Below are 21593 nucleotides of genomic sequence, written 5' to 3'. Positions count from 1 at the left end.
AATACTACTCACATCTCATGTGAGATCAGCATATCTTCTGATTACTACCTCGATCCCATGTGATGTCACCACATCATACAAATACAACCCTGATCCCATGTGATGTCATCACACCACCCGAAAACTTCCCTGATTCTGTTTGCCACAACAGCTCCTAAATATTGCCATAGTCCAATGTGATGATGACAGAATCCAAATATTCTGCTGGTGTCATTTTAAATCACCATACAACCTGACTATTTTCCCAGTCCCATATGATATCACCACACCACCTGAATACTCTTCTGATCATTTTAGGTCACCACACCACCTGAATACTCCCTTGATCACAAGTGATATCACCACACCATCTGAATACTCACCCGATCACATGAGATGTCACCACATCACGTGAATACTCCCCCAATCATATGGGATGTCACCACAGCTCGTGAATTCTCCTCTCGATCACATGGAATGTCACCACAGCACATGAATATTCTTTGGATCACATGGGAATGTCATCACAACACCTGAATACTCCCCCAATCACATGGGATGTCACCACATCAACTGAATACTCCACCGATCCCATGTGATGTGACCACATTAATGGGATACTTACAATATCCCATGTTATGTCACCACATCATCTGAATACTCCCTTGATCCCATGTGATGTCACCACATCATCTGAATACTCCCTTGATCTCATGTGATGTCACCACATCATCTGATTACTACCTGGATCCCATGTAATGTCACTACATCATCCCAATACTCCCCTGATGCTATATGCCACAACAGCACCTAAATATTGCCATGGCCCAATGTGATGGTGACACCATCCAAATATTCTGCTGGTCTCATATTAAATCAATATACAGCTTGAACATTACCCTGATCCCATATTATGTCACCACGCTACCTGAATACTTCCCCTATCACATGTGATGTCATCACATCATCTGAATACTCCCTCAATCCCATGTGATGTTACCACATCTTCTGAATACTCCCCCGATCACGTGATGTCACCACATCATCTGAACACTTCCCCGATCACATGGGATGCCACCACACCACCTGAATACTCCCCCAATCCCATGTGATGTCATACCAGCTGAACACTCCCCCGATCCCAAGTGATGTCACCACATCATCCAAATACTACCCTGATCCCATGTGATGTCACTACATCATCCAAACACAACCCCAATCCCATGTGATGTGTAACTACACCACCTAAATATAAATATTACCCCGATCCCATGTGCTGTCATTAAATCATCCAAATACTCCCTCGATCCAATGTGATGTCACCACATCATCTCAATACTTCCCCGATCACATGTGAAGTCACCACACCACCTGAATATTCCCCCGATCACATGGAATGTCACCACGTTATCTGAATATTCCCCCGGACCCATGTGATGTCACACCACCTGAATACTCCCCCGATCCCATGTGATTCTCCACATCATCCCAATACTCCCTTGATTCCATGTGATGTAACCACATCATCTGAATACTCCCCCCGATCACGTGATGTCACCACATCATCTGAACAGTTCCCCGATCACATGTGATGTCACCACATCATCTGAATACTCCCTCGATCCCATGTGATGTAACTACATCATCTGAATACTCCCCCTGATCACGTGATGTCACCACATCATCTGAACACTTCCCCGATCACATGGGATGTCACCACACCACTTGAATACTCCCCCGATCCCATTCGATGTCATACCAGCTGACTACTCCCCCGATCCCATGTGATGTCACCACATCATCCAAATACTACCCTCATCCCATGTGATGTCACCACATCATCCAAACACAACCCCGATCCCATGTGTTGTAACTACACCAGCTGAATATTCCCCCGATCCCATGTGCTGTCATCACTTCATCCAAATACTCCCTCGATCCAATGTGATGTCACCACATCATCTCAATACTTCCCCGATCACATGGGATGTCACCACGTTATATGAATTCTCCACTGTGCCCATGTGACGTCACGACATCATCTGATTACTTCCTTGATCCCATGTAATGACACCACATCATCCAAATACTTCCCTGATCCCATGTGATTCTCCACATCATCCCAATACTCCCCGGATTCTATGTGATGTCACCACATCATCCCAATACTCTCCGAATCCCATGTTATGCACCACATCATCTGAATACTCCCTTGATCCCATGTGATGTCATAATCACATAATCTAATTACTACCTCGATCCTATGTTATGTCACCGCATCTTCCCAATACCCACCAATCCTAAGTGCCACAACAGCACCTAAATATTTTCCATGGTCCAATGTGATGGTGACACCATCTAAATATTCTGCTGGTCTCATGTTAGCTCATCATTCCACCTGAACATTTCCACGTTCCCACCTGAATACTCCCCCACTCATGTATGATGTCACCACACCAACTGAATGCTCCCCCGATCACATGTGATGTCAGCACACCACTTCGACATTCTCCTAATCACATGTTATGTCACCACATCATCTGAATACTTCCTCAATCACATATGTGACCCGAGACCAGGAGCTCTTTCCCTGTCCCTAAGGCTAGGAGTGCCCTAGCTCGCCCTGTTCCCTGGATTACTTTGGATGGTGAAAATGCTGGGGCCACGTACCTTGCCTTAGCTCCTAAATCCACTATCAGTCTGTTCCCTTCCCCCACCCAGGGAAGAGGGGAGTAGTAGTGTATCGTAATACACCAACCAGACTAATATGGTAATACGAACAGGGAAAAAGGAAAATACCAATCATACAAATATACTCACATAAATAACAGAGTTAAACACCAGGGAGTGCAAGATGGGGTCAAACCAAAGTAAGAGAAGAAAGGGAATTATCACACACTCAAAACCAAGCAACCGTTACAGATAAATCCAGACGCCTTCTCCAATAATAACCACTAACAATATCCAGCCATGCAGCATAAACTAGCTCTGACAATGAGTGCTAGCCAAGGCCCAGATTATATAGAAGATGGGAGTGGCTAACAGTGCACAACTGAGAGCCTTAATGAAGAAAAGCTTCCAGGAGCTCTCAACTGAGCAGATTAACCCCTGCACTGCTAAAATAAATTTACATAGTTTAATATTAAGGTGAAGTTCTTCTAATCAGTGCAGGAGTAGAAGAAATCAGACGATGAGGTCTTCTGGTTCCTCTCTGTCACAGTAAACTCATGACACCACCTGAATACTCCCCTTATCACGTGTGATGTGTCACACTGTGATGGTCTGAGGTAGGGGGGCCCAAAATTGTCCCTGGAACTATGATACTAACTATTCCTGTCCAGGTGGTATTCTTGATGGTAGAAAGGCCAGAGTCTCCGACCTCACTATGCTCCTGATCTGGTCTGTCCCCTACCGCACCACATGGAGCCTGGGACAGAAATGTACTGTGAACAAGACACACAAGACAAAACAGGGAAAACAGAAGCCCTCTAACATACAAAAGCACCAACCAACAATAGGAAGGAGGAATAAACTAAATGGGAACAGGGACCAGGAGATAAACACACAGGTACAACAGAACACCTCTGCAATAACATCTCTCCAAAACACTTAGCTTATCCACACCGTTCGGGAAGACGAATCTCCAATAGTAACAACAAACTCTTATTCAGCACATCATCTGCTAAGAGTAAGAAAGCAGAGCTTTCACTGACAAGACAGAAAGGGTCTGGTCAGGTTTTATAGGGAGTGTTAAGACAAGATCAGAAGCAGCTGAAATGGAGCTGCATGTTTCTAACCAGCAGAGAAATGGTCGTTAACCTTTTCAGTACCAAGAAAACTAAATTAATTTCTTATGGAATGCAAACTCATGGAATATCTGCGATTAACAACACACAGTGATCTTCTACCCCCAGATCTCCCAAGTTGGCGTGACACATTCGTGACATGATGTCACCACAGCACCTGAATACTCCCCCGATCATGTGATGTCACCACAGCACGTGAACACTCCCCCAATCACGTGATGTCATTACACCACCTAAATACTCCCCCGATCACATGTGATGTCATCACACCATCTGATACACCATTTGATGACTCTGATGTGCACACAGCCGCCGGTCAAGACAATGACTGGACATGATGACATCACTAGAGACGACCGCATTATAATTGCAAATAAAATTATACACATTTAATATGCAGCAAAAATTATAATTTATTCCAATCAGTCATTGGCTTCATTCTATAAAAGCTGCTCGGTTCTGAGGGCTGATTCTATGCCAGACACTTCTACCCACTCGGTTTGCGCTGTCTCGGATGAAGAAATGTGAGAGGGAAATAATCCTTCCTTCCTAACTGCCAGATACGATGCATCAGAGACCACAGAATATGAGTATTGACCACATGAATGAGGCAGCGCCAGCTCCATCCACCCACAAGCAATTATGTCAGAGATGCAGCAATGTGTTACAGGTGTCTGGAGCACATGACTCCCATAGAGGCTGACAGTTTCCGTAATGATTCCTAGTACAATAAAAAGAGACATCCAATTCATTCTGTGGTGGATAATAGCAGCTATAATTTCGTAAAATGGCCCTGAAATTAAAGATGTATACAAAGAACTTGGTACTTCACGACAGATGCAGCGCATCAATCTTTTAATTTGGAAAGCAATGTTCTGTATGAAAATGAAGTTTCAGCCTGTAAGGCTGGAGCCACACTAGAGAGAAATATGGATGAGTGCTAAGCGAGAAAAAATCGCATACCACTCAGACCAATGTTAACCTATGGGGCAGCTCCCATCAGCCGTTTTGTTCTCACCCGTATTATACGTGCGGATGAAATCGCAGCATGCTGCGATTTACATCGTATTACGCCTGAGACTCGCCAATGCAAGTCTATGGGTGTGAAAAAAAAACGGATTACACACGGACCATTCGTGTGACTTGCGAGAAATAAGCACCGGTGTCCTTTAGAAAAGCCGGCAATTCAGTGCGCTATACTGTAAAATCACACTGATAGGTTAAAATAGACTAGAGAGAATACACGTGTACACATAGTATAGGTACATTTTCCCGCTGGGCCGCTGTCATGTGGGCCGCGGGCGGCAGCACCCGCTCATCTGGCTGCTTGCCAGCTGATGCGGCCACTGGCCTGGCTGTTGTTCCTGCCGCCGATGGTGGTTATTGTTTCCAACCCTCCTGAGATTTTTCTCTCCTGCGCTGCAGGGAGATAAGCCGCCACGCCCCCACCCCATCCTCGCCCTAGCATGAGACTAACCCCCCCCGCAGCCACTCACAGCGTCACTTGGCTGCTCTCTTCTCTGTACACAGGCCCTGTGATGAGGTCACAGGAGGGGAGTAGTCAGGGGAGCCTTTGTCCAGACCCCTGATTATGTGAACCCTGACTCTGCCCCTCCTGTTGACCTCATCACAGGTCCTGTGCACACAGCCCTGCCTCTTGGTGTCTGCAGGACTCTGCTGTGCTGGTTGTCATGGTGCTGGATGAGGGAAGTATGTGTGGGGTCAGGAGGGGTTTACAGGGTAGATGTAGCAGAGCTTTGTGTGTATGAGGTGTACAGAGCGGAGCCATGTGTACGAGGTGTACGGACCGGAGCCGTGTGTGTACTTGGTGTATGGAGCGGAGCCGCGTGTGTATGGGGTATGCGGAGCGGAGCCGCGTGTGTACGGAGTGGAGCCATGTGTGTACGGAATGTACAGAGCGGAGCCATATGTGTACGGGATGTACGGAGCGGAGCCAAGTGTGTACGAAGCATACAAAGCGGGCTTTTCCCACGGACACAGGAGTACATGGCGGAGCCCCGAGGAGCATTTTAAAACTCACACATGACGTTCCACCTGAAGTGATGTGCTGGAAGCTGACCGGAAATGAGATAATTTCATGAGGAGATTGTGACGGAGCCAGGATTGCTTCAGATCCATCACAATGTCCTCCTCTGACAGCGCAGACAGCAGGATCGCCTTGGAATCAGGGATGCCGGTCATGTGAGCGGATCATGATATGTCCTGCACCAGGAGGCTCAGGTGGGCACTACAATGGGAGCCGGGCTGCTATAGTATCTTTATAGAATCTTTCTTTATTTCTTTCTCTCTTTTTCTTTCTTTCTCTGTTCTTTCTTTCTCATTCTCTGTTCTATCTTTCCCGCATTTTCTTTCTCTCTCTCTGTTCTTTCTTTCTCTCTCTAATATTTCTTTTTTCTTTCTCTCTCTCTCTGTTCTTTCTTTCCCCTCTTTCTTTTTTTTTCTTTCCTCTCTTTCTTTCTCTCTGTTCTTTCTTTCTTTTCTTTACTTCTTTCTCTCTCTCTGTTCTTTATTTCTTTCCCCTCTTTCTTTCTCTCTCTATTCTTTTTTCTCTCCGTTCTTTCTGTCTCTCTCAGTTTTCTTTTTTCTCTCTCTCTGTTTTCTCTCTTCCTTAGTGCCAGTCAGTGTGCCCATAATGCCAGCCACTGTGCCCTCAGTACCAGTCAGTGTGATCAGCAGTGATAAATGGGTGCGGTTGGGCGTGGACATGGGTGTGACTATTTGAGAAATGGATGTGGCTGGGGCGTGGCCTAAAATTTGCAGCGGCGCGCTGCGCACGCCGCAATCTTTGTCCCTCTTTCCCTTCTTCAAAACTTGGGAGGTATGAAAGGGGCGGCTATAACCAGGGGGTCTGGTTGCCCAATGTATAGCAGTTCTGCCAGGAATTCTGTCACCGTACGTACAAAAGGGGACAGAGCTTTGGGAGGAGTACTGTACCTAAAAGCAATAAATAGGACTGAGCTGAAATACTGGGCACAGCTCTGACTACATCTACTATATAATTGTCTAATTTTGTCTGTCTGTAATGGAAATCCCGCCTCACTGATTGGTCGCGGCCTAACTGCCGCAAACAATCAGCGACAGTTGCTTAGTCGTCGCGGCAACACGGCCGCATCGCTTATTGTACAGCACATTACAGCCATTAAAGGCATCACTGCTGTGTCGCTCATTACACAGGCACAGTCCTGTACATATTCTGGAGTACAATACATTAAGTAACAGCAGAACAGTGACTGCAGCTCTGGGTGTAACTTGCGTACAATACATTAGGTAACAGCAGAAAAGTGACTGCAGCTCTGGTTGTAACTGGAGTACAATACATTAGGTAAGATCTGAACAGTGACTGCAGCTCTGGCTGTAACAGAAGTAAAATACATTAGATAAGAGCAGAACGGTGACTGCAGCTCTGGGTGTAACTGGACTACAATACATTAGGTAACAGCAGAAAAGTGACTGCAGCTCTGGGTGTAACTGGAGTACAATACATTAGGTAAGATCTGAACAGTGACTACAGCTCTGGCTGTAACAGGAGTATAATACATTAGGTAAGAGCAGAACGGTGACTGCAGCTCTGGGTGTAACTGGAGTACAATACATTAGGTAACAGCAGAACAGTGACTGCAGCTCTGGGTGTAACTTGCATACAATACATTAGGTAACAGCAGAAAAGTGACTGCAGCTCTGGGTGTAACTGGAGTACAATACATTAGGTAAGATCTGAACAGTGACTGCAGCTCTGGCTGTAACAGGAGTATAATACAGTAGGTAAGAGCAGAACGGTGACTGCAGCTCTGGGTGTAACTGGACTACAATACATTAGGTAAAAGCAGAACAGTGACTGCAGCTCTGGGAGTAACAGGAGTACAATACATTAGATAACAGCAGAACAGTGGAAGCAGCTCTGGGTGTAACTGGAGTGCAATACATGAGGTAACAGCAGAACAGTGACTGCAGCTCTGGGTGTAACTGGACTACAATACATTAGGTAAAAGCAGAACAGTGACTGCAGCTCTGGGTGTAACATGAGTACATTAGGTAACAGCAGAACAGTGACTGCAGCTCTGGGTGTAACTTGGGTACAATACATTAGGTAACAGCAGAACAGTGACTGCAGCTCAGGGTGTAACTTGCATACAATACATTAGGTAACAGCAGAAAAGTGACTACATCTCTGGGTGTAACTTGCGTACAATACATTAGGTAAGATCTGAACAGTGACTGCAGCTCTGGCTGTAACAGGAGTATAATGCATTAGGTAAGAGCAGAACGGTGACTGCAGCTCTGGGTGTAACTGGGCTACAATACATTAGGTAACAGCAGAAAAGTGACTGCAGCTCTGGGTGTAACTGGAGTACAATACATTAGGTAAGATCTGAACAGTGACTGCAGCTCTGGCTGTAACAGGAGTATAATACATTAAGTAAGAGCAGAATGGTGACTGCAGCTCTGGGTGTAACTGGAGTACAATACATTAGGTAACAGCAGAACAGTGACTGCAGCTCTGGGTGTAACTTGTGTACAATACATTAGGTAACAACAAAAAAGTGACTGCAGCTCTGGGTGTAACAGGAGTACATTAGGTAACAGCAGAACAGTGACTGCAGCTCTGGGTGTAACTTGCGTACAATACATTAGGTAACAGCAGAACAGTGACTGCAGCTCTGGGTGTAACTTGCGTACAATACATAAGGTAACAGCAGAAAAGTGACTGCAGCTCTGGGTGCAACTTGCGTACAATACATTAGGTAAGATCTGAACAGTGACTGCAGCTCTGGCTTCAACAGGAGTATAATACATTATGTAACAGCAGAACAGTGACTGCAGCTCTGCCTGTAACTGGAGTACAATACAATAGGTAACAGCAGAACAGTGACAGCAGCTCTGGGTGTAACAGGAGTATAATACACTATATGGTGGCCCGATTCTATCACATCGGGTATTCTAGAGTCTCTGTTAAAATAAAAAATAGTTATAAAAATAGTTATATATATATATCTTTTGGTCCCAGTAATGCTTAGCGAGAAGGGCCGGAGATGACGTCACTCTCGCGAGAGCACGACGTCATCAGCGGTGTTTCACGCCAAGCATTACTGGGACCGGAAGATGCCAGGCGCTTGGTGAGAGGAGAGAAAGAGTCCGGGAGCCATCGGGAGGTGAGTATATCACTATTTTTTATTTTAACAGAGACTCTAGAATACCCGATGCGATAGAATCGGGCCACCATCTAGTGTTATATAGTCGTGTTAATCTCCTCTCACTTCTTGTAACCTACAAGTGTACAAAGATATTATATAGTCACCATGTGACTAGTGGGCCTGTGTAACTTCAAATGCCAGGGCTGAATTTTAGTCCCAGTCCGGCCCTGTATATATATATGTATATATATGTCATTGACACACACACACACACACACATTATATATATATATATAGATATAGATATATATATATATATCTATATAGATATATATATACTGCTCAAAAAAAAGGGAACACTTAAATAACAAAATGTAACTCCAAGTCAGTCACACTTCTGTGCAATCAACAGTGATTGTGATTTAATTTCGCCTGCTGTTGTGCCAATGGAATGAACAACAGGTAGAAATGATAGGAAGGTCACTAACATCCATGTGTCAGCTCAGTAACAGTGTCTAGTGTTCCCTTTATTTTTATATATTTATATATATTTATATTTCATAGAGGTATAGATAAGAGAATAGGTGAAAAATCAATTGTGGGCATCTGTAAAATCATTATAGAACCCCACAGAATATAAGACATGTTTTATATACAGTAAACCATTGCATATCCTTTAGATTTATATATGTCCCTCACTAATAATTTAAATAGTGTATGCGTGTAAAATTTTGGAGCTTGTAGTTGTTAAATTAAAGGATTAATTCACGGAAAAAACGGGCGTGGGCTCACGCACAATTTTCTCCGCTAGAGAGGGCAAGCCAGTGACTGAGGGTGATTATATTAAACTAGCTGAAGAGCCCGACGCTGCCTGGGCATAGTAACTAACTGCGGTTACTTATAATAAATTATAATGATTATATCTATATATATAAAGCTGAGTGTAGAGCCCCGCCCACTCCGCATAGCCACATTCACAATAATATCCCACATCATCCCGTCAGCCAGAGCTACCGGACTACTACCCCTAATATCCCACATCGTCCTGTCAGCCAGAGCCATCGGACTACTACCCCTAATATTCCACATCATCCCATCAGAGCCACCAAACTACTACCTCTAATATCCCACATCATCCCATCAGCCAGGGCCACCAGACAACTACCACTAATATCCCACATCATCCTGTCAGCCAGAGCCACTGGACTACTCCCCCTAATATCCCACATCATCCCATCAGCCAGGGCCACCAGACAACTACCACTAATATCCCACATCATCCTGTCAGCCAGAGCCACTGGACTACTCCCCCCAATATCCCACATCATCCCGTCAGCCAGAGCCACCGGACAACTACCACTAATATCCCACATCATCCCATCAGCCAGAGCCACCGGACTACTACCACTAATATCCCACATCATCCCGTCAGCCAGAGCCACTGGACCACTCCTTCTAATATCCCACATCATCCCGTCAGCCAAAGCTACCGGACTACTACCACTAATATCCCACATCATCCCATCAGCCAGAGCCACCGGACTACTACCACTAATATCCCACATCATCCCGTCAGCCAGAGCCACTGGACCACTCCTTCTAATATCCCACATCATCCCGTCAGCCAAAGCTACCGGACTACTACCCCTAATATCCCACATCATCCCATCAGCCAGAGCCACCGGACTACTACCCCTAATATCCCACATCATCCCATCAGCCTGGGGTCAGAACCAGAGCGCTGAGTGGAACGGTCCTAACTTCCATACCGCGGATCCCTTTAAGAGAGGCCTGGGGTCAGAACCAGAGCGCTGAGTGGATTTGTCCTGACTTCCATACCAATGATCCCTTTAATAGAACCCTGGGGTCAGAATCAGAGCGCTGAGGGATTTACCCTAACTTCCATACCGGAGATCCCTTTAAGAGAGACTGGGATCAGAACCAGAGTGCTGAGTGGATTTACCGTGACTTGCATACCAATGATCCCTTTAATAGAACCCTGGGGTCAGAATTAGAGCGTTGAGGGATTTGCCCTAACTTCCATACAGGAGATCCCTTTAAGAGAGCCTGGGGTGAGAACCAAAGAGCGGGATGGATTTGCCCTGACTTCCATAACGGAGATCCCTTTAAGAAAGACCTGGGGTCAGTACCAAAGCGCAGTGTGGATTTGCCCTAACTTCCATACCAGTGATCCTTTTAAGAGACCCTGAGGTCAGAACCACAGAGCTGAGTGGAACGGTCCTAACTTCCATACCAGGGATCCCTTTAAGAGAGGCCTGGGGTCAAAACCAAAGCCCTGGATGGATTTGCTCTGACTTCCATACCAATGATCCCTTTAAGAGGGAAGATGTGCCTACGGGATGGAGGATGTGTGATGTGTGATGTGTATATGGACAGGGAGGGGGATTCATTTCTGTCATGTGCTCTCTGCTCCTTTCGGGGGGCAGACAATGGCTGGGAGCTTATGTTCCCGGGGATGCTACATTTCTCCCACCATGTCAGTGTCTGCTGAGGTGTTGTAAAGTGGGAAAACTTGCTCATAGCAACCAATCACAGCTCAGCTACTTTTAACCAACTCTGGTGAAATGAAAGATGCGTTGTGATTGGTTGGTGATACATACACACACATGCATACATACATTCACTTTTATATATAGAGATATTGGCAGCTTGTTGTGGATATATCGTAACGACGGTTGTTGTGACTAGCATACTGTGTTTGGGACAGTGTGAGGAGTGGTTACAGTTTGATCAGGGCAGCGTGGTGAGCAGTATGGTGACAGTGCACAGAATGGATATGGAGAGGGAACAATGTGAAATGGAGGCACAATGTGAAGAAGGGTTAGCATGTTGTGGAGATATAGAAAGTGTAAAATGAAAATTATATATTAATTTAAGAATTAAAACCAGAAGGATGTATACAGACTGTGCCCTGCTACCTGCCACCATCGCACTCTAACAAGCATCTCTATTCTTCCGACAGGTATGTCCATCCACCCAGCTCTCCTGCTCTCCTGCTGTCTGTCTATGAAGGGCACACAGTACATCACCCAGCTTTGCACATAGACTTGCCTCTGCACCTAGCATTCACATGGTATGTCCATCCACCTAGCTCTCCTGCTCTCCTGCTGTCTGTCTATGAAGGGCACACAGTGCATCACCCAGCTTTGCACATAGACTTGCCTCTGCACCTAGCATTCACATGGTATGCCTTTCAGCTAACCCCAGCTTACCCCAGTGTTATTTATGACCTTGTTTACTCTGGCTTGATCATATACATCTGGTCCACTCTTAATTGTCTGGCCAAGATGAGCAGAGACCACTCCTCTCTGCTTCACACCTGACTGCACTTAGTTGTACATATATTGCAGAGCACAAGTCTGCATAAAGACTTCAGTCTGCAGTGTGATTTCCTATAAGTGTGTTCTAGAAGTGTGAAGATTAATTTAAGAATTAAAACCAGAATGGAACCAGAAGGGAACTGAAGGTAACTGTACAGTCACTGTAAACAATGTTTCTGTTTGTTTTCATTTTCACCCCAATAATCCTTCACTTTCTGCTAATTCCCCTAATCCCTACTCCTAGTAAGGAACTGTTCATCTCTTCTTCAATCCTCCCCATCCACCTCACCTCCGCTTCAAAACTGTTCCTTAACATACAATCCTCTGTCTCCAAACACAGACAGCCCCGTCATGCCCTCTCCTGCTCCCACCTGCTAACACTTTCTCTGCTCCTTCTCACTGCTGGTGATATCTCTCCAAATCATGGTCCTCCTCACCACATTCCCACAGTCATTTCTACCTCCCATCCACGCTCTATCACAACCTTCCGTAACCTCTCCAACCTTATACCCATTCACCCAGCCCCCGCTTCCCCAGTCCCACTAACAGGAGCTCTGTGGAACGCTTGCTCTGTCTGCAACAAGCTTTCCTACATCCATGATCTTTTTGTCACTACCAAACTTTCCTTCCTCGCCATCACCGAAACCTGGCTCACCCCTTCTGACACAGCCTCTCCTGCTGCACTTTCGTATGGCGGCTTCCACCTTTCTCACACCCCCCGCCCCAGCAGCAAACATGGCGGAGGAGTTGGTTTTCTCCTGTCAGATACCTGCTCCTTCACCCCAATCCCACTGCCACCCTCTGTTACCCTCCCTTCCTTTGAGGTGCACTCTGTGCGCATCTACTCCCCCTCCAACCTCCAACTGGCTGTCATTTACCGCCCCCCAGGGCCAGCCACCACCTTCTTTGACCACTTCACCACCTGGTTACTTCATTTCCTTTCCGCGGACATCCCTACTATCATCATGGGCGACTTCAACATCCCCATTGACACTTCCCTCTCAGCTGCCACTAAACTTCTATCTCTCACTTCCTCCTTCAGCCTCACTCAATGGTCTTCTACATCCACCCATAAAGATGGCCACACACTGGACCTCATCTTCACCCGCCTCTGCTCCCTATCTAACCTCTCTAACTCACCTCTCCCTCTCTCTGACCACAACCTGCTCACATTCTCTTCCCTCTTCACTCCATGTCTACAATCCCCACCCCACAAACTTTCACACCCTCGCAGGAATCTTAAACACCTTGACCTACACTCATTCTCTGAATCCCTCCTCCCTCTCACAGATATAAGTTCCTTATACAATGCAGATGACGCTGCTGCTCTATGTAACACCACAATAGCTGTAGCTTTGGAATCCGCTGCCCCACTTACACATACCAAAACTCGCAAAATCAACAGACAGCCCTGGCACACCAGCCTGACCAAAGAGCTGAGGCGAGCTTCCAGGGCTGCTGAGCTCAGATGGAAAAGATCCCACTCCAACGAGCACTTCATCGCATTCAAACAGTCCCTCACTACTTTCAAGACCACACTCGCCACAGCTAAACAAACCTACTTCTCATCTCTCATATCCTCCCTGTCTCACAACCCTAAACAGTTATTCAACACCTTCAATTCTCTCCTCCGCCCCCCAGCACCTCCTCCCTCCCCACTCATCTCAGCTGAAGACTTTGCCTCATTTTTCAAGCAGAAAATTGATAACATCAGGGACAGTTTTGGTCAACAACCCCCAGAGCCCTTCCTCCTGACTTCCCAGCCCTCCACCTTCAAAACCAACTTCTCCACCATTACAGAAGATCGACTCTCCACTCTACTCTCAAGATCACATCTCACCACCTGTGCACTCGACCCAATCCCATCCCACTTCATACCAAACCTCACCACAGTCTTCATCCCAACCCTAACCCATCTCTTCAACCTATCACTAACAACTGGTGTTTTCCCCTCAAGCTTTAAACATGCCTCCATCACACCTATCCTCAAAAAGCCCTCTCTTGACCCATCCTCTGTATCTAGCTATCGCCCTATATCACTTCTCCCCTACGCCTCCAAGCTACTGGAACAACACGTCTACCTTGAACTGTCCTCCCATCTCTCTTCTTGCTCCCTCTTCGACCGCTTACAATCTGGCTTCCGGTCACACCACTCCACTGAAACTGCCCTTACTAAGGTCACCAATGACCTCTTAACCGCCAAGAGCAAGCGACACTACTCTGTCCTCCTCCTCCTGGACCTGTCGGCTGCCTTTGACACAGTGGACCATTCCCTATTATTACAGACCCTCTCATCCCTCGGCATCACAGACTTGGCCCTATCCTGGATCTCATCATACCTAACAGACCGGACATTCAGCGTCTCCCACTCACACACCACCTCCTCACCTCGCCCCCTATCTGTCGGAGTCCCACAAGGTTCAGTCCTTGGGCCCCTGCTGTTCTCTATTTACACCTTTGGCCTGGGACAGCTCATAGAATCTCATGGCTTTCAGTATCATCTTTACGCTGATGACACACAGATCTACATCTCTGGACCAGATATCACCTCCCTACTAAACAGAATCCCTCAATGTCTGTCCACTATTTCATCCTTCTTCTCCGCTAGATTTCTGAAACTCAACATGGACAAAACAGAATTCATCATCTTTCCCCCATCTCACGTGACCCCCCCACGAACCTATCAATTACAGTAAATGACTGCCCACTCTCCCCAGTCCCACAAGCTCGCTGCCTCGGAGTAATCCTTGACGCTGATCTCTCCTTCAAACCACATATCCAAGCCCTTTCCACTTCCTGCCGACTTCAACTCAAAAATATTTCACGAATCCATTCATTCCTCACCCAAGAATCTGCAAAAACCCTAGTCCATGCCCTCATCATCTCTCGCCTTGACTACTGCAACCTCATGCTCTGTGGCCTCCCCTCAAACACTCTCGCACCCCTCCAATCTATTCTAAACTCTGCTGCCCGACTAATCCACCTGTCCCCCCGCTATTCCCCAGCTTCTCCCCTCTGTCAATCCCTTCACTGGCTCCCAATTGCCCAGAGACTCCATTACAAAACCCTAACCATGACATACAAAGCCATCCACAACCTGTCTCCTCCATACATCTGTGACCTCGTCTCCCGGTACTTTCCCGCACGCAACCTCCGATCCTCACAAGATCTCCTTCTCTACTCCCCTCTTATCTCCTCTTCCCACAATCGCATACAAGATTTCTCTCGCGCATCACCCCTACTCTGGAACTCTCTACCACAACATATCAGACTCTCACCTACCATCGAAACCTTCAAAAAGAGCCTGAAGACCCACCTCTTCCGACAAGCCTACAACCTGCAGTAACCACCGATCGACCAAACCGCTGCACGACCAGCTCTACCCTCGCCTACTGTATTATCACCCATCCCTTGAAGATTGTGAGCCCTCGCGGGCAGGGTCCTCTCTCCTCCTGTACCAGTTATGACTTGTATTTTTTAAGATTATTGTACTTGTTTTTATGTATACTCCTCCTTACATGTAAAGCGCCATGGAATAAATGGCGCTATAACAATAAATAATAATAATAATAATAATAGAGGGGATAGCCATGGTATAGGCCATGGTTCATAAGGGTGGATGGTGTGGCGGTTATAGCTGATAATGGTAGACGGTGTTGAGGCCATATACCAAAGGAGGCTTATTTAGGGTCATATTATGGACAGATATTTTTATGCAGAGGGCAATTAATAAGACTCTTATTTTGAAGGGAACTGTGTCGCGACGTGTTGCAAAAGACCGGAGGAGAGGTCTGCAAAAAACATCTGTGGATGTAAAAAGTCATCATTGCATTTAGACAAGATTAGTGATGAAAAGAAAGAGATGTCATGTATGAAAATGTTTATTTGTGATGCTGACTAATTCTCACCAGTACTGTGGATCCTGTATGGTCCGTAGTTTGATGATGGCTGATAAAGGCAACTCCCACTTAAGGTACTGTCACACTTAGCGATGCACCAGCGATCCCGACCAGCGATATGACGCGGGCAGGATCGCTGGTGCATCGCTAAGTGGTCGCTAGTGAGCTATCACACAGGCAGATCTCACTAGCGACATCGCTGGGGACGGGGGTCGCTACTTACCTGTCACACCAGGCGATCCTACGTCCTCCCGCCCGGCTCCAAGCGTCGCTCGTCGTCACAGCAGGAAGCGCCGCAGGAAGCTGATGACGAGAAACGGTCCTGGACGTTCTCGCGCGATCAGCGATAACCAGCGGGGGAGCGGGTTGTAGGTAAGTATCAGACACAGCGATATCGCTAGCAATATCGTTATAACGTCACAAGTTATAGCGATATTGCTGGTGATATCTCTTAGTGTGACAGGCCCTTAACTGTATCATTGTTAAGGACATACTGGGAGTTGTAGGGTTGTAGGTTCATGAGATACAATTGTTTATGGGTTTGGCTTGATATTACAATTGATTGTTGTACTTAGCATGTTCTTGTATTCAATTACTCTTGGTTCTGATCATGTACTAAAGTACTTAGGGTGGTTCTGGTGACGTATTCACGTACTGATGGAGGTTCTGGTAACATATTAATTTTCAAAGTTCAAAAGAAAAACACCGGCACCAGACAGCATATAAAAAATTCCCTGGTAGGCTAAATAGGCATCCCATGTAGAGCTACAGTGGCTGATAAAACGGTGTTTAGTCTCTGCATAAAGTCCTGAAATGTGTAATATTGAAGAAAAAAGATGCGGTACTCACCGGTTCGAATGAATGTGAAAAAGTACTTTATTCCATACCTTGGAATTAGGACTGAAACATAATGTGCTGGTTACAGAGGCATGCAGGGAGAGGCAAAGTGTCATTTTGTGTCTTCATTTCACATTGTTCCCTCTCTATATCCATTCTGTGTATCTTTTTTCTTCAGTATAACATATTGATTTACTGATGGTGGGTCTGTTGATTTATTCATGTACTGATGGTGATGCATTCATTTACCAATGGTGGTTCTGCTGACATATTCATGTACTGATGGAGGTTCTTATGACATTCATGTACTGATTGTGGTTTCCGTAATGTATTCATTTACTGATGATGTCTCTGGTGTCATATTCATGTATTATTGGTGCTTCTGGTACAGAGGATGACTTTGGCTTCGTATTCATGCACTGATGATGGTACTGGTGATGAATATATCACAAGAATCATTACACTACATGAATACAGCACCAGAACAACAATCACAACATGAATGTCACCAGAGGCAGAAAACATCACCAGAACCACCAACAGTTTTGGGCAAGCTGTATTTGTCACATGACGGATGCCAAAATGATTAGACGTATCCCTTTATTTATAATGGGGATCTGTTTATTTTCTATTAGGGTATCTCCCAAATGCTGGATACCTTAATTGAAACCAAACAGCCCAAATTATCTTTAAGCTTTATTAGTTTCCATAACTATCCTTGGGTTCTAAATTTAATATATAGGACAACAGGGATGAATATCGAGATTTTTTCTCCTGTATTGTGTAAATACTTAGAAAAAAAAGATTGATTTTGTATCCAACTTTAAAATTGTACTCTGTTAACTCACATCCCTAAACGACACCACTTTTTTTTTACTCTTGATAACATTTTTTAATGAAAGAGGTAACAATTCTAACAGAAGTGGTCATCAGAGTTTGCTATCTAACCCATCGGAGAGGAAGGGGGGATGTGCATTAGGGGTCCTGTTACCTTAATCTCTGAGCCATTCCTTTGCTTTTGGGGTGAGGGTGCACCTTTGGCTTCATCTGCCTACGGCACCAAAATACTTTTATCCTGTCCCTGTGTAACCTGCTCACTTATGTAAGATACTATGTAATGTAGCCTGTGATGTCATACTTTCTCCTCAGGCACCGCTTATCTCCTAATCACAAGTAACCAGATGTGAGTACACCCTATATGAAGCACAGAGTCACATCCAATATCACAGCACCTTCCGCGACTCTGGGAATTACGAACAAAGGGATGGGCATGCAGATTATGGCCAATGTAATCCCATGAATTAGGCAGGGGATGGACTTCTTCTCAGAGTATCAATTACGACATTTTATATCTTAGGATATTAATAGGTAATTATAAAGAATATGACATAAGAGGGAAACATCAGTCGAGTCTCCAGATGATATCCTCTTTACATACATGTCTCTGCAGATAGGTGGTCATGCACATTAACACTTTCTGAAGATGTTTGCTCAGCTCGATCCTATGCAGCATATTATATATCCCAACGAAAAGAAAATCTTCCCCAAGGGGTAAACAGATGCTAGTGGCTACGTCCACTACAATGGTATGTGGAATGGACACAGCATGGGGACTATTGACCTGATTCTAGCCCAGGTGGCACCACAAGTCGTCCCGAGCTCTATCAACATTTTACACTGTGAATATAGACAATGGATATCTAGATGCGGGATATGTAGATGGACTATACCCTTTATTTATACCGATCTTGTTAAATCATATTATTCAGCTCTCAACGTGATTGGGGTTTAAACTGAATGACTGGAGATGAAAAACATAACTCTGTAAAAAAAAGATTAAAACTGTAGAGTTTCCCTTAGAGACGAATCAGAAGAGAATATAAGTCTGTACCTTTAAATCCTCCCCGTAAAATCGAACCATGGACACATCCGCCACCAACAAGATTTCCACAAAATGTTCTTCAGACACAAACCTCCTGTTGCGTCTGTGCTGATCTGTGCCGTTGTGCAAAGAACGTTCACTTCTCCAGGTGTGGACAGGTACCTGCAAGATTTTATGCTCTCCATCGTCATCTACCATGTCCTGTCCCTCAGCAGCTCTGTTGACTTGTCTCTTAAATGGACTGTCCCCTGCTCCTCTGTCCTGTCCCCCGGCTGGACCGTCACCTGCTCTTCTGTCCTGTCCTCTGGCTTGACCATTCCCTGTTCTTCTGTCCTGTCCCCCAGCTGGACTATCTCCTGCTCTTCTGTGCTGTACCCCAGCTGCAATATGCCCTGCACTTCTGTCTTGTTGCCCGGCTGGGCTGTCCCCTGCTCTTCTGTCCTGTCCTCTGGCTTGACCATTCCCTGTTCTTCTGTCCTGTCCCCCAGCTGGACCATCTCCTGCTCTTCTGTGCTGTACCCCAGCTGCAATATGCCCTGCACTTCTGTCTTGTTGCCCGGCTGGGCTGTCCCCTGCTCTCCTGTCCTGTCCCCCAGCTGGTCCATCTCCTGCTCTTCTGTCCTGTCCTCTGGCTTGACCATTCCCTGTTCTTCTGTCCTGTCCCCCAGCTGGACTATCTCCTGCTCTTCTGTGCTGTACCCCAGCTGCAATATACCCTGCACTTCTGTCTTGTTGCCCGGCTGGGCTGTCCCCTGCTCTCCTGTCCTGTCCCCCAGCTGGTCCATCTCCTGCTCTTCTGTCCTGTTGTATCTTGTTAGAAGTAATTATTTCTTCTTTGTGGTCATCAGATTTCCTGCCCAGTCTTTGAGCTTTCATTACAAGGTGTGGACCAAGTGTCCCATCATTCGTCTGTTCTTTCATGGGTTGGATAATGAACCTCTTCCAACCTTGTAGGAAAGCTCCCTGAATCCCCTTACATACACTGAAGGCAGCTAATGGCTCCTGACTAGAATAGAAGCAGTTCCTCAGGAAGAATGTCCCTTCATCCTCAACAATTCCCACTCCCAAGTGTCTGATTTGAAGACCGGGGACAAGGAACTCATCATCTGGAGTGAGGTGAAACGACATGAGCTCACCTAGAACAGAGAACATCAGGGTGACCTTCCCATCAGGAGAAGGAAGGAGCTCTGGCGTTGTCACTTCTCCAAGGGGCAATGCATGGCCACCAAGTAACCATAGGATCAAAATCAGCCCAGATACCTGAAGATATAAGACAGCCATGGTGACAGAGTCCTGTGTTATATCAGTCTGACAGGTGTTAATGAGGGGTCTGCAAGATGCCTGAGAAAAGTGCATGAAACAAAACAGACTGTGCGATAGATAGGTGAGCTCGAAATCTGCTGCGACTCCCGGATGTGCCAGCGTCTCCTAAAACATTTGCATTTGTCCGTCATTTACCAATAAATCCTTCTAGATACTGGTGCAGACTCTAAGACTGTGAAGCTTGGATCACAAGCTGAAGGTGATGTAATAAAATGGGACATATAGATCCAATAGTTGGAAGCAGCGAGTGCACATTGTCAGAAGGTATCAACCACTGAGGACTCTCAATTCTAAATATTCTTCCATTGTCATCCAGACAGATACATCCCAAGCCAGGCTGGAGAGGTGAGGGGGACTGTACTGCATCCCCAAGACGACGGCAGGGTCTCAGAGGAACTCTCCTAGTCCTGAAAAGACTATTCCCACTCTTCTCCGTTCTTTCTATTCCCAGAAATAGTTGAAGCACCAGAGCTGCTGGGGAGAGATCCCGGTATATATACAGGCACAGAACTCCCTCCACCCCTCCAGAGGTTTATTTTTGATCTTCAACGCCTCTGTCCCTCCCTTCTCTCCCTTCTCTCCTCCTTGTCAAACAGGAGGAGGGGAGACATGGAGGCAAAAATGAGGATCACTGAGCCACTTAAGTCTCTCCCTGCCTGCACTGTCAGGTCCTGATAAGTGTGAATCTGGACTTTCTGTGGAGGAGAGAGATCCTACCTTCTGAATTACACTCTATCTCTCAGCAGCAGAAGGTTAATCCTGGAGTCGAGGGCAGGTGTGCACACAGTCACAGTGATCAATGCGTTCGATGACACATAAAGGGTTAATGTCTGGATGACAGAGCTGCTCTTCATTTACAGGCAAAAAAGAGAGCACACAATAACAATTGTGCAGAAGTATCCTGCAGTAAAACATAACAGTAGTCAGCAAGTGCTGATAAAAAGATGATAACAAATACAGGGTACTTAGTCGATACGTTTTTTTTGCAAAAAAATGTATACCAAGCTGCCTCACCGCGTCAAGATAACCCTACTGAAGCAGGGAATAGATGAGTGCCACATCTAATCACTTAGGCCAGGCTCATACTGCGTTAAGGCAGCCCATTCAACGCATAGCGTTGACGGGCTGCGTTAACGCTATAACATAATGCAATTGCGTTATGCTATACCGCTAGCGCAGATGATTCACCTGTGCTACCGTAGCAGTGACAGAGCCTCAGACGCTGCAGCCTGCGTCCAAGGCTCCATTACAGAATGATGGCACATCGCTAGCGCATGCCGATTATGGCATGCAGGGCTGCCACTAGGAATTTCGGGGCCCCATACAGGCAAAATTTTCGGGGCCCCCTTGAGACTCCGCCCAAGCTCCACCCA

At 46.0% G+C, this 21593-nt stretch overlaps 1 protein-coding gene across 1 annotated transcript in view; it reads right to left on the bottom strand.

Annotated features, from left to right (window-relative positions):
* ADAMTS8 (ADAM metallopeptidase with thrombospondin type 1 motif 8) overlaps nt 1-20702 on the bottom strand; it is a 126348-nt gene extending 105646 nt beyond the window's left edge. Inside the window, exon 1 of the mRNA XM_073570055.1 lies at nt 18907-20702. Within this exon, the coding sequence (XP_073426156.1) occupies nt 18907-20253 (1347 nt within the window). The 5' untranslated portion in view covers nt 20254-20702. The remainder of the gene's footprint in view (nt 1-18906) is intronic.
* Nucleotides 20703-21593: the final 891 nt, after the last annotated feature.

This window comes from Dendrobates tinctorius, unplaced genomic scaffold, assembly GCF_039654945.1.
Source record: "Dendrobates tinctorius isolate UK_male_01 unplaced genomic scaffold, ASM3965494v1 ptg000028l, whole genome shotgun sequence".
NCBI classification, from domain to species: domain Eukaryota; kingdom Metazoa; phylum Chordata; class Amphibia; order Anura; family Dendrobatidae; genus Dendrobates; species Dendrobates tinctorius.
This window is presented reverse-complemented; position numbering and strand designations above follow the sequence as displayed.